Raw genomic sequence first — 14,109 nt, forward strand, 5'->3', positions numbered from 1 at the left:
AGCGCCTAAAATGTGGCTAGTGCAAGCCAGGAACTTAATTTTACATTTCACTTAATTTTAATTGATTGAAGTATAAAAGGTGCTGGACGCCATTTGTCATTAGGGAAATGCACGTTCAATCTATAGTGAGATACGCCTCACAGCCCCCAGCGTGGCTGGAATCCAGCAGCAGACGCAGCCAGGGTTGGCGAGGGTGTGGGGAAATCGGGACCTCGCACTGGTGGGGACTGAGAAGTAGAATGTTAAACAGAGTCACCAGATGACCCCGTGTTGTACTGCAAGGCGTATATCCAAGAGACGTGAACACAGATGTCCATATAAAAACTTATATGTGAATTTCCATAGCAGCTTTATTCATAAAATAGGCAAAAAGTGGAAAGACCCAAATGCCCATCAGATGATGAATGGAGAAATAAATGTGTGTGTGTGTGTGGGGGGCACACAATGGAAAATTACTCAGCCACAAAAAGGAGCCAGGTAGTGATACACAGTCAACATGAATGGGCCTGGAACAGATCAGTGAAAGAAGCCAGTCACAGAGGCCACATGTCATGGGTACACTTGTATGACGTGTGCCTAATGACACATCAAGGGAGCTTGGTGGTTGCCAGGGGCTGCAGCCACAGGGCCTGGGGGTGATTGGTGATGGGTACGGAGCTGTGGGGTGATTAATATTTGGAAATTAGATAGTGCTAAGGCTGTGCAACTGGGCAAGCGGACTAGAAAGCGTTGGATTGTTCACTGGAAGAGGGGGAGGTCGTGCATGACCCAGACCTCCCTTTGTACGTGCGCACCCACATGGGCTGCTGCTGGCTGCAGCACTGAACCGTGCGTCTCTAGTCAGACAAGCTGGGATCAGATTCCGCCTTTGCCATTTTGTATTGCTTTGCACAGCTCATTTAACGGCTCTGGGCCTCAGCTTTCTCAGCTGTACAGTGGGGGTGAGGGCTGGAGCACCTCACAGGGCTGTCATGAAGATTTAACGGGCTTGTGTCCTAAAGTGCGTGCATGCAGGCTGTAGGAGATACGCCAGCTAACATTACCAGTGTCACAACCAGAAACCCAGCCCTCCCTCCCGCCCTCCCTCCCCTGGTCATCTTCCCCTGGGCCCAGCCTCCACACCCTCCCCAAATCCCCTCCCCCCTCCCCCATTTGCCTGCAAATGGTTCTCTGCTGTGTCAAGTGTTGCCATAACAACTACTCCCAGCACAGCGACTTGATTGGAGCAAGTGTCTCATGAAGGGTCTCGCAGCATCACAATGAAAACCTTCCCAGTAAACGTTGAGGTCCTGTCGGGGAAGGGACCACGCAGAGGCAGGCAGGCCCTTTTCTGCAGGAGGCCTAGCCTCCAATCTGAGCCCCAGTCCAAGTCCTTAAGTGACAGAAGACTGGGTACATTCGCGAACCCTCTCTCTGATCCTGTTTCCGAGGGAAATGGGTGAGAGAAGACTGGAGTGAAGCAGCAGCCTTCCCAGAAGGGCTGGAGGCCGGCTCCCTGCTGTCCCACAGGCCCCAGCACCGCCTGCCCCTGACTGACAGCACTCCTGGGCCGCTGGTGGCCATAAGCAGCTCTTCCCCAGCAGCATTTGTGCTCAGTCTGCAAGTCGTCTTCCAAAGACTGCACTTGCTGACAGGCTGGGCAAGGCTGAGCTGTGCCCAAACAGCTCTGCCTCACTTCCTGCCCTCCACCCGCTGCAGACAGGCTGCCACTGTGCCCCCAGAGGGCTGGGCGTGGAGGGGTGGCGGGTGGCTCCTCCCTTCTCATCAGGCAGGCTTCTTGCCTCGGGAACATGGCAGAGCAGCAGAAGCAAGACCTCTTGGCACAGATTTGAACCCCAATCCAGTCCCCACAGATGGCACTGTGTGCAGGGCAGTGGAGCAGAAAGGCCAGCACAGTCTCTGTGACACTCTGGCCCTGAGTCTGAACTTGACAAGTGGAGCCTAAAGGTCCCGAGCCTCCCTGTTGCTGGTCGACTCCTCCCGGGAGCCCGCCACTGCTCCCTGTCCCCAGCCGTAGGACAGGCTCCCGAGGTGGGTGCTGCAAACTGGGCTGTTGTGCAAGGATGAGGGTGCAACCTGGGCGCTGAGCAGGGGTGGGGGAGGATGCCAGCCTGAGGAGCGCAGAGCCCGGGACAGAGGCGTTGTGCTGAACAGAATGCAGAGGGGAAAAGAGCTTTTGGGTGGCTGCTCCCCAGCCTGACTGCCGCCAGCCCTGCGGCCAAGGCGGCGAGGATTGGCAGCGCCCCCTTGTGGCCCTTCTCAGCAGCAGCCCCAGAGACCCTGGTCGGTGCTGGACTGGGCTGGTGTCCTTGGAGGGCAGGACACCCAGCAACTCTTCTCCGAAGCCTGCAGATGGGGGTGGGCTTTCCCAGCACAGACTGTGGACCTGGGCCCAGGGAGTAAGCTTGGTCTGAGGGCTCAGGACCCAGCCCCGCCACCTGGCATCAGGAAATGAAGCCCCAGTTTTGTGAGGGACACCCTGCTCTGCCAGTGTGCAGCACCAGACCGGATTTCTCAGAACGTGACCTGGTGTTTCACATCGCCCACATGGGGGCTTGCAACGGTGCAGACTCCTGGACCCCATTCTGGCCTGCTGAAGCATATTCTCTGGGTGACACCCTGGCACCTGCATTTTTAATGCCCTCTGGGTAAAAAGATGTGTATGGGCTTCAACCAACCACAAAGCTGTAGAGCCAGACTGTCAAAGTTGATTAGGGGACTTGGGTATCCCTTACCCCAACTCCCTTATTATTCAGATAGGGAAACTGAGGCCCGGAACTGGGAAGTAATTTACTCAAGGCTCCACGGCTAATTAGTGTGTGCCCTCGGGAAAACCCAGCCAGAACTCTCTACCTGCCCCAAACTGTCTTCCTTCCCCACACTCCCTGCCGCACACTTCCTCTTAGGGCAGTGCCCTGCCCATTGGAGACACATGCCTTAGGGTCTTATTGTGATCATTTTGCAACGTTTGCAGTATGTGCAGCGATACAATGTGCGGTGATACAATGTATGCAGTGATACAATGTATGCCACGATACAGTGTGTGTGGAGATACAATGTGTGCGGCGATACAATGTATGTGATATACACAAAGTATAAAAGTATCAAATCCTTACATTGTACACCTGACACTAACATAATGTATGCCAACTATATTGCAACTAAAAGGAAAAAGAAAAGAAAATCAAAACTGGAGGTGATCAGGAAAGACCCTTGCCTGGCACTTCCAAGCCAGGGATGGCCACGCATGCCCCTCTCTCTGGCCCCAGATTTGCTCCATTTCCGAGTTTTCCTGTTCTTGGCCCACACAGCCGTGTGGTTCTACATTACTTTTTCAGCCCTGGCTCTTTCTAGGGACTTGCCCCCATGCAGCAAATAGTAGGAGGGCCACTGGACCCTCAGCTCCGGTGTGGTTCACTGGCTGGGCGAGAGGGGTCAGGATTCTTGCACAAGGATGGTCCCTGGGAGCTCGTCTGGCGAGCAGGCGCTCTCCACAACTAGAAACATGCCGTTTGTCACGCTGTAGCGTTCTGTGACAACCGCCTCTGACAATATTGTGACTTACGTGGGGGGATGAGTGAAATGATAGGATCAGTAGCAGAGCAAAGGGTCCCCCACCGGTGTGCTCCCTGCCTGGCAGTAGGGGGCCTCTTGCGTGGAACCCACCAGCGTTCTTTCTAGGGCCTGTAGGGTCATCGGATGGGGAGGAAAGGGGTGGACAGTGAGGTTGGGATTGTTGTGGGCAGAAGTCTCTGCGCCCTGCCTGAGAGCAGGGAGATTTGTGTGTGGGGTCATCCAGCCACACGGCAGGGCCGAGCCTTCGAGGGCAAGGGAGAGTCCATCAGTGCAAGGCCGCTGGCTGCACGACCCAGCAGAGCCCACTCAGTGCGAGCGCTGGGTGGAGACCTGGCCGGAGTCAGGTGATGGAGGAGGGCGCCGAGGTGGGCCCATAGCACCCGCGCTGGCTGGACTTGAAAGGGTCTGTCCTCCAGTAGGGGACAGGGATGCCCAAAGACAATTGACTTGTCGTCACACAACGATCCTCCGCACACACTGGTCGGGATGTGGTCACACCAAGTCCCAAGGACCATGTGTGGTGGGTGTGCTCAGTGTTATTGGGAGGAAGAGGCCGAGGGGCGAGGAGGGCTGCAAATCACTTCACTTTGTTGGAGACATACTTTCCTTCGTGATGGCTTCAGTTATAATGGTGTTAACCGGATATAACCTGGAGCCCAAACTGCGACAAACTTTAGAATTTAGAGTTGACTGGGACCCCCACCTTTCGTATCTAATAGGGTCAGGGGAGATTTTTGTCTCCTTAGGAGGTGTGTGTGTGTGTGTGTGTGTGTGTGTGTGTGTGTGTGTGTGAAGTGCTCACTCCTTCCTGTCCAGCTCATTGAGTCTAGCCAGGATTTCTACGTGGATCTATTCCCAGACCGTCCCACGAGGTTAATTCACACTATCGCCCCCTCTGCTGACGCGTCTCAGTGCATCACAGCACGGGTAGTGACACAGAGCTCTTGGGCCAGGACACACCCGCCCCCCCACTCACACCTGGGTGACACCGGGGCCTGCGTGACATGCTGCCACCCCCGTCTATAAAGTGAGAAGGTGGGCGACTCACACGAGTTGAGAGGGTCCATCCCCCGACCCCTGTTCCTCCTCTAGCCCCCCCTCCACCCAAGCCCGGCCACTGACAGTAAAAGCCCGTCTCGCTGTCAGCACAGCCAGTCCTCTACGGCCTCTGCCCGGGGTGACCTGCTGATGTGGGTTCTGAAATGTGGGTGGAGGGAACTGAGCTCAATAGGCAGTTGGTGAAGTTGGCTTCCTTGCCAGCTGATAATTAAGGTTGTAGAGAACTTGGGGAAATTGGCGTGTTGGGTGATGTGTCCTTTCCAGACCCTCCCCCTTCCCCAAGTTCCCTAATCTTTTGGGGTTACTCCCTCCGGTGGAGGTGCCCGTTCACCACCTTGTCAGGTTTTAGGCTGATGGACAGAGAAGACCACTGAGGCCCAGCATTCCCACAGCTGAGACTGGCTGCAAGGGGTCAGGCTTGAAAATGTGACATCGCTATAGTGCAGATAACTCAGGGACAAGGTTTGTCCCTGCCTCATCCACCGCTGCCTCCAAGTATGAGGGCCCCCCCCCCAGTCAGAGCACAGTCCTGGAGGAGAATGTAGGGGCTACCTGAGCTGTGCCCGGAGGGGTGGCACCACTCACCTGCAATGAGAGAGCCAGGGAGACCCTGCTCCCACCCCTGCCCTTTGAGCCACTGACAGATAAGAGCTGACATTAGTGGAGCACCTACTATGTGCAGGCACCATGCTAAGCCCTTGATGTGAATTAGCTCTTTAATCCTCACAGTGACCCTTTCAGGTGGGTACCAGCACTCTCCCCACTTCTTGTTCAAGGTCAAGCACTGTGGGAAGGGCAGCGCCAGGATCTGATGCGAAGAACTGTTCTTGCTGCCGCAGCAGCGTCAGGCCCTGCCCCAGCCTCTGGCTCACTCAGCAAGTTGGCAGCCTTGCCCTGCTAGGGAAGTGTCCCCGTTCTGCCTTCAGAGCACACAGAAGGATTGTGTTTGCACCACGTCCCGTGCACCCGGGGTGTCCTTCTCTAGATGAAGCCACGCTCAGCGCTGCTGTAGTCTTCTGCACCCACAGCGGCAGGCGTGTCCACATGTCTCTCCATGTGTGTCTGCAGAACTGCATGTGTGTGATGCTGCTGGGAACATTCTCACAGCTACTGGCTGTGGGGGGGGGGTGTATTTTGAGGCGCTGCATTGTAGTGGAAGAAAGAGTGGCTGTGGGGCTATGGAAGTACCTAGACACGGTGCCCTCATGTGGGGGACACTCAGCTCTGGGCATCCTGTGTCTGTGTGCACACCCGTGTGTCAGGTTGGCTGGCCTGCCCATCCTGAGCCCAGGTTCACGTCACACCATGTGGTCTGTGGGCTTGTCTGAGGGGCAGCAGCATGTGGGAAGGAACACCACCACCCCGCCCATGCCCAGTGCGCTCCGTACAGCACTGTTGTCATGGCGACTGGGTCACCGTAATGACGGCTGGGGTGGGAGAGGCTCCTGCTGTCTGCTGCCGAGAAGCGCGTACACACACACACACACACACACACACACACACACACACACACACACACACGAGCTTTTAGGTCGTATTACAAAGTGCTGTGTTTCTCAGCTACCTCCACACCATCTCTGATTCCTGGGAGACGGTGAGAAAGGTGTGAAGCCTGGATTTGGGTTGGGGTCAGTGGGATAGAGTGAAGACCAGCAGTGGGTAAGGGTAAGGGGTGGAGTGAATTCCTTGCAAATGCCACTTAATTTGAAGCTAAAAATGTAGATTTACTCAGGGTCATGGATATAAACGTCCAATTGCTCCCAACGTAGGTGAAGTGTCTGCAGCCCTTTGAGCTCCAGGACTTCCCTCTGTGTGCATGTCAGTCCCCGCGTCCTGGGCGATTATCACCCATAGATGTTGGGCACAGCCAGACTTGGCAGGAGCCCCCCCCCCCCCCCAGACCCACCCTGAGCAGAGCCTTGGAGAAGCAGGGTGTCATGCCCATGATGACCACCAGGGGGCACTGCTGGGGCACAGAGGGAGCTGCAGGTGGAGCCTCCCAGGACCGAGCAGGTGGGAGAGAACAGGGCCTGGTCACTCCCCAGCGAATCAGGCTCTGTCATCCCTCCTCCTCTGCATGCCCCAACCCTGCACCTGGGGGAGGCCGCTACCTGGTGCCAGATGTTCTCCCATTAACATCTCTGTGCCCTCCAGCCAGTCACCCCCCCTGTATCTCAGCCTCCCATCTCTCAGTGACCAGCTGGCACTGGGTCCCTTGTAAGGATTCTGTGGCTCTGGCTTTTGGCAAGTCTGTGAGCCTGTGGGGCAGGCGGGGAACAAGGGTGGGGGTCTCTGAGGGAAACCACCTGGGGAAGAGAAGAGGGCACAGTGCTCGGTGCAGTGAGAGGTGGGTCGGCGTCTCTTTTCCTGTCACTACTACAGTGTTAAGATCCCGGTTCCCACAACCCCCCACATCCCGGCCTGGAGCATCAGGAAACACAGTGACCCTCCCGAGGCTGGCCACCGTGGGAGTTAACTATTTTTCCCTTAAAAAAAAAGACATCTTTCCAACGGGACACTTATCCATCCATTCTTTTTTCTGTGGTTTTTTTTTTCATTGTGCTAGCATCCATCCATTCTTGACATGTTCGCTGAGCACCTACTGTGTGCTGTCACTGTGCTTATGCTGGTGGCGCACAGACAACCTGTGATGAATCAGAGGGAACAGGGGTGACTTCCTGACCTCGACTGTGACCGGTGCTACATGCTGGGCGTGTGGCCTTGGCAATTTACTTCTTCTCTGAGTCTTAGTTTTCTCATCTGTAAAATGGGGATAAGAGCACAGATCTCCCATAAACATCGTCAGGATTTGACTCGATGATATATGCAAAGGGATGGCACGCTCAGTCTCTAGGCGACTCCTGGTCACCCTCCTCTTTGGGACGGTGCACCCCTGGAGCTGTCTGTCTCCTCTGTCCAGGTTTTTCCCTTGTCTCTGCCAAACCCATAGAAAGCATGGCCGTGGCCCAGAGTCCCACATCTTGGCACCATGCTCTTGGTCCCCACATAGGCACTTTAGAACCAAGCTTTAAAAATATATACGTAAACTTTCTGATCCTGTCTGTGTTCTGTGCCAAGCCATCAGTGAAAGCTGTGGAGCAGCTGACAAGGTGACACTTGCCAGGATAAATAGGCATGGCAGCCACAGAAGTGACGTCAGGCAGGGGACAGAGATCAGACCCCTGGCACGGAGGCCTGCCGTTTGTCCCTTCTAGCTACCAGCATGGAGGCCTGGATACATGGTCCTCACCACAAGAGATGCCACCACCCCCACCCCAGCCTCCTACAGGCTCCGCAGGGAGGGGAAAGGAGAGAGCTGGGTGTGTAGCTCATTCTCAGAAAAGGTGCCTAGAAGGTTGCCGCCTGGCTCCCCGCCCGCCCTGCCCAGCCTCCCCTTGGCCGACAAGGCAGAGCAGTGCCTGCCAGCCGGCCTGGGCTTAGTCTTGGGGGAAATGCCTCTTGAAAGGTTTCAGAAATGTTCCCTTTGGCAGCTAAGGCACCTCACTCTCCTGCTGAGTCTGTGGATCGGGGAAGGGGGAGACTGAGTGGGCAGTTCGGTTTTCTAAGAGGTTTGCAGAGGGTCTGGGATGGGGCAAGGAACAGCAGCCTGCAGGGCCAGGGCGCTTGGGCTTGCTCCCACCATCTTTCTGTGGGTCCCGACTCTCTCCCATAGGTGGTGTCAAGGAGGCACTGGAATTCCACCCCATTTAGCGACCATGGGTCCCAGAGTCGAAGATAAGCGTGGGCAGGGCCGGGTCTTGTGCACTTTAGTGTCCTCTGGCCCAGAGTGTATGTCTGTCTGATAAAGGCACCGGATGGAGTGGAGGAAGGGAGGAGAATGTTCTTCACTGCTTCATGCCCAGGTACCCCTCGGCCTTCCGGGTGTTATTTCCACCCTGGAAAGGAGATGGGTGAATTTCGGTTCGCTGTCATAGATGCTCATCTGTTGGGCATATATCCCACCTGGAAACCAGGGTTGGATGAAGTGACCCCGATCTCCTTAGGGTTCTGAGGCCGGGGCCACGCCCACCCTCCCCTCCCCCTCCCTCAGGAGCGGCCCCTTGCTGGGTCTGCACTGCCCAGAGCTCAGTGCCTGCTCCAGAAAGCAGCGGTGCATCTCCTCCCCTCCCCACCAGCCGCCTCATTTTAGGGGCTCTGTCTGGCTAGCTCCCCCAGACCGCATGGAGCAGCTCCGACGTTCCCCGCGTGTGCCCGGACCCCAGGGGTGCAGTGTGCCCAGCAGAGTCCCACGAGCTCCCCAGGGTCCCCAGTCAGCCCCTCTTCCTAAGCCTGTGGTCATCTTGCTCGTAGCTTGAAAGCAGCCGTGGCAGAAGTATTTGTACCCCAGGTACGGGATACACCACACATCAGGCGTCCCCGCCTCTAAGAGCGTGTCTGAACCTTTGACCAGCATGCCACTGGAGGTGAGGTTCAGCTGACCTCACCCAGGGGAAACCCGGCCCAGGCTGCCCCAATGCAGCTGGAGCAGCGGCGGTCCCTGGGGAGCTGAGGGGCGTGCACAGACCCAGCCAGCCCCAGGCCTGCAGCCCCCTTCCAAGGTGGAGACTGCAGAACAGCCAAGAGCAGGTGTTGGGCCTCAGGGGGTCTGCGAGTCTGACCAGTGTGCCCAGGACGGCCCTGGGGAGAGGGTCAGGCTCCACGCCCCTGCCCCGGACTCCCAGACCGGGTCCCCCTCGCTCACTCACCCAGCGCTTCCTCTTTCCCTCCAGACCCAGAGTCCCAGAGGAAAAGGACAGTGCAGAATGTCCTGGACCTGCGACAGAACCTGGAAGAGACCATGTCCAGCCTACGAGGGTCCCAGGTGACTCACAGGTAAGCTGCAGGGGGGTCCCACCCTCCACCACCCTCGTCCATCTCCCATGCTGGAGGCAGGGCCCTAGGGCCTCTCCAGACGCCGCCTGAGCACAGAGCTCAGCCCTGCAGCCCTCTGCACTGCAGAGCCCTGCGGGGCCACCCCTGCGCGGAGCGGAGACTCCGCCATCTCGCAGGAGAAGCGGCTCTGTCTGCTGTCTGCTTGAGCATCAGATTCCCTTCAGCAAATGAGTTTGGAGATCCCTGGAGTGGGGGATGGGAAGCAGGAAGCAGCCTAAGACTCAGCGTGCTCTTGGAGGCTTTCTGACCCTCCTCAAGCGTCCTCCCCTCATTTGTCACAGGGGGTCACTCAGTGTTTCCCTCTTCATGTCCTGAGTGTCCCGCATCCGAGGATTCTAGGATGGCGCCCTCCCAGCACCCAGGGTCTTTTCACCCTTTGCAGTTAGACTCTAAGCTCTTGCCTTTTCACCCTGAGAGCTCAGCGGGGCCTAGAGTCCCCCAGACTCCATGCCAGGTGGCCCCTCCAGCCACCCCGGGGGACCTTGCAGCCTCCAGCTGTACGGGCATCGCCCTCCTGAGCACCTCTCCCTGCAGGGCGTTCTGGCCACAGCGCTCGTGACTCAGAATTTCCCCGACTCGCTCCTTGGGCTGCCCAGATGAGCTCATGCTGTCAGCTCCAAGGGGGACAGAGGGCTGGGCTACCCTTGGGAGGTAGAGAGAGGGAGCAGCAGCCAGGATTGGGAAATCATGGGGGTGAGGAGGGGGGAAGCTCAGAGAGGGCAGGCAGCCTCTGCATCGGGCTGGAAGTCAGTTCCTCCCCATCTCCTGGGGTTGGAAGTGAGAGCAGAGTGGGGACAGAGGCGCAGTGGGAAAAGGGCTTTCCTTAGCCCAGGTGTGTGGCCAAGTGGTGTGTAGATTACATTTACATACCCCCATGACAGGGAACTCATTACCTCTCAGCCGTGCCGCCCACTGTGGGATTGCCATGGTTCTGAAGTGGAGCGGACCTCGGGCTTTGGTGGCCTTCAGCCACGGCTGTAGTCCTGCTCCCGCTGCCGACCGCCCTTCTCCACCTGCAGCACTCCGCCCCGCAGCCCCGTCCCTCTCGGACATGCAGCCCTTTGCTCCCACACGTCCAAACGGTTTTTAATGAGAAGCCAAAGCCCCTACTCCCTGGAGTGACCTGCTCAGGCCGCAGGCCCTGGCTACGGAAAGGGATGCGATGTGAGAGGACAGGGGATGGCAGCTCCAGGCCCTGGGACTCAGGCCCCTTACGTCTGCCTGCGCCCTCAGCCCTGAGCGGGAACCCGAGTAGGGCAGGGGTCCGGCTGGGCTCATCGTCTCAGGGACCCTGTGGTGAAACCTCGCACGCCAGCCCCATGCCAAGGAAGCAGAAAGTGCTTGGTTGCTGAGAGGGTCACACCCCCAGTGACTCACCCGCAGGGAGGGGCAGAGGCTGCACTCCCGCCTCCTGGGGTCACAGACTGTGAGAGCCAGCCCCAGCCCCCCAGGTTAAGCAGGACAGCTTGACCCCCAGCAGGCACTATTTGAGGGGGGAGAGGGTGGCCAAAAGCCTTTTGTATACCGCTGACTGGTTTGCGGGGAGCGCCCCAGGCCTCCGTCTCCGTCTCCGTTTGCAGGACAGGAACCAAGAGCCCTGACACTGCTTTGCTGTTCACTGTGGGCCCAGGGCCACCCCCGCCCTCCGTCTAGGCTTGTATTGTCCCTATTCCACACGCTGACAGCCAAACCAGCGACTCCCAAATCCTTACGGCTGACGTCCTAAGTACTTTCCATCCTCCAACCGCCCCCTCAGCCCTGGAGTGGATGGGACACATACATAGTCCCCCGGTAGGGAAGGGGCGGCCACAGCTCATGACACTGAGTCACACAGGCTGCTGAGGGCAGGTCTGCGTCCAGTAGGCTCAGTGCTGGACACCGGCCCCCAGAGCATGTCTGAGGGGCCTGCAGCCAGGTCCCCTTACCCTGCAAACTCTCCAGCTGACTCTAGATTCAATTCCTTCCAGAAACCTTTGTCCCTGTCCTGCTTCCTCTATTTCCCCTGGCTCGGTCCCAGGCAGGGAGAGCTCTGGGTCAGGGGGCTGGGCGGGAGGGGAAGTGGAACTCTCCCTCCCCCTCTGCTGGACCACTGCCCTCCCCACCCCAGAGTGTGCTCCCCCGAGTGGGGGCTGGGCGTTGGGAACTAGAGTGCTGAGCTAGTCTCTCTCCCCGCCGGCCCTCCACCAACTCAGGGCATCTGGAGATGGTTTGGGGGATAAAAGTGGGCAGTGCAGCGGAAGAGGCCTCACTGCCAGAGCTAGACAAGAGGTAGGCAGGGGCCGAGTCACAGGACCCGACACCCAGCACAACCCACACTCTACACCCATCTTACTGGGTGTAGACGGGCTACCAACACCAGCTCTCCCGGAGCTCTCGTCCTGCTCCCTAGGCTCAGCCTGGCTGGTGCTAACCTGGGCGTGCTTCCTGGGCCTGGCCAGGCCGGGCCCGAGGCTTGGGACCCTGGCCATCCTGCCTTTACCCCAGCACCCATCTCCCCTGCTCTCTCTATCCAGTTAAACTGGGTCTGTTCCCTGGTGACGTTCTTCTCCACCCGCTCTGGGCCTGTGGCTGGGACCAGTCTTAGTGGGAACATGCCACCACCTCGGTTCCCAGAGCTTTTCTGCACCCTCTGTGCGCCACGCCAGACTTGGCGGTCTCTGGTTCAGGAATCAACTAGCCCTCGTCTCACTTACAGAAAAGAGGTGAACAAATGAGTGCCTGCTATTCCCAGGGGACCAGTCTTTCTCACTCCCCCCTGGAGGTCTCACTGGGTCCCCCCCGTTTATTGAGCACTGTCTATGTACATGTCTGACCCCACAGCCCCAAGAAGTAGCGGCAATGCTACTGTCCCCACTTTAAGAAGAGGAAACGGAGTTTTAAGGTTGATGACTTTGCTCAGCTCACTTGCTAATACCTGTAGGAAATGATGCAAAGCCAGGTCACATCACAAGGTCTCTGCTCTCGGCGGAGTGTCGGACGCCTCCCCAGCACTGAAAGTCATTTCCTTTGGCAACTTGAGATGATACATAATAGGAAAAACACACAAACAGGAAGCTGTCTGGAGGAGGTGGCCTTGGGCAGGTGGGGAAGGCGGTGCTGGGGTGCAGTCTGGGGGGCGTCTGGAGGAGGTGGCCTTGGGCAGGTTGGGAAGGCGGTGCTGGGGTGCAGTCTGGGGGGCGTCTGGAGGAGGTGGCCTTGGGCAGGTGGGGAAAGCGGTGCTGGGGTGCAGTCTGGGGGGCAGTCCCAGGACAACTGTGCCGAGAATAAGCCAACGCCCTCTGCTCCCACCCAGCTCCCTGGAGATGAGCTGCTATGACAGTGATGACGCCAACCCTCGCAGCGTGTCCAGCCTCTCCAACCGCTCCTCCCCTCTGTCCTGGCGCTACGGCCAGGCCAGCCCCAGGCTGCAGGCCGGCGACGCGCCCTCCGTGGGTGGGGGCTGCCGCTCAGAGGGGCCGCCCGCCTGGTACTCGCACGGGGAGCGTGCCCACTACTCGCACACCATGCCCATGCGCAGCCCCAGCAAGCTCAGCCACGTCTCCCGCCTGGACTCCGACGACGCGGACCTCAAGTCCGGCTACATGAGTGACAGTGACCTTATGGGCAAGACCATGACGGAGGACGACGACATTACCACCGGGTAAGGGCGAGCGCTGTGTGGCTGGGGACAGGGCTGGGGGGACATGGAGAGACCAATGGGACGGGATCCCTTAAAAGTGGAGTGGAGCCCACAGCAAGGGTTCAGGTCTGCTGTGCTGCGACGGGGACCTCTCTGTTCTGGAAATGGACTTGGGTGTGGTGGGTGGGGCCGACGTCTGGCGGCTGATGTCTCTTCTCATTGGTCCCTGTGGCTGTCATTCTGTGGTATGTCAGCCCCTCTGTCCTTGACCCCCAAAAGGCTGCAGCAAGGGCACCAGAAAGTCCTGTGGGTCCCAGCGCTTCTGCTAGCTCTGCGCCGACCTTGGACGACCTCGTGCGCTTCTCCATTTGTAAGAGGAGGGTGATAAGACCATATCTGTCTGTGTGGAGAGGCTGCTAAGGAGAGAAAATGAAAGTGTGTGGGCGAGAGCGGGCGTGAAATGTCCGGAGCAGCTCCTGTTCCTTCTGCAGCTTCGGGGCCTGTCCCCTGACCCCTGCCCCCTGCCCCCTGACCCCTGACCCCTGACCCCTGACCCCTGTCCCCTGTCCCCTGTCCCCTGACCCCTGTCCCCTGTCCCCTGTCCCCCGTCCCCCGTCCCCCGTCCCCCGTCCCCTGACCCCTGTCCCCTGTCCCCTGTCCCCGTCCCCGCCTTCCCCCGGGGCCCTCAGTGTCTCCCCGCTGCTTTCTTTCCCTGCCAACCTTCTGCCACTGCTGCTTCCCCCTCCTCCCTGCTCAGCCTGTTACACCCTCGGCCCTGACCTTGCTCCATGGGACCCTCGTCTTCTTCCCTTTTTCTGCCCAATGGACGGGGTGGGGTTTGTGGAGCAGCCTGGATGCAGGTGACAGTGTGGGGGAGGGGAGAGGATGGGAAGAAATAAGTGATGCGGGCTCGAGGGGTCCTGGCCCTGAGGTGAGAGCCACACTGGTGCCGGAAGCTTCTC

At 58.4% G+C, this 14,109-nt stretch overlaps 1 protein-coding gene across 5 annotated transcripts in view; it reads left to right on the plus strand.

Annotated features, from left to right (window-relative positions):
* Positions 1-14,109, plus strand: part of NAV1 (neuron navigator 1) — a 182,018-nt gene that overhangs the window by 102,457 nt on the left and 65,452 nt on the right. For all 5 annotated transcript variants that reach the window (XM_019750858.3, XM_088799192.1, XM_088799193.1 and 2 more), the window contains 2 exons: positions 9,366-9,468; positions 12,821-13,168. In XM_019750858.3, coding sequence (XP_019606417.3) covers positions 9,366-9,468; positions 12,821-13,168 — 451 coding nt within the window. The remainder of the gene's footprint in view (positions 1-9,365; positions 9,469-12,820; positions 13,169-14,109) is intronic.

Source organism: Rhinolophus sinicus, chromosome 6 (genome assembly GCF_057876585.1).
Source record: "Rhinolophus sinicus isolate RSI-liver-muscle chromosome 6, RSI-T2T, whole genome shotgun sequence".
NCBI classification, from domain to species: Eukaryota; Metazoa; Chordata; class Mammalia; order Chiroptera; family Rhinolophidae; genus Rhinolophus; species Rhinolophus sinicus.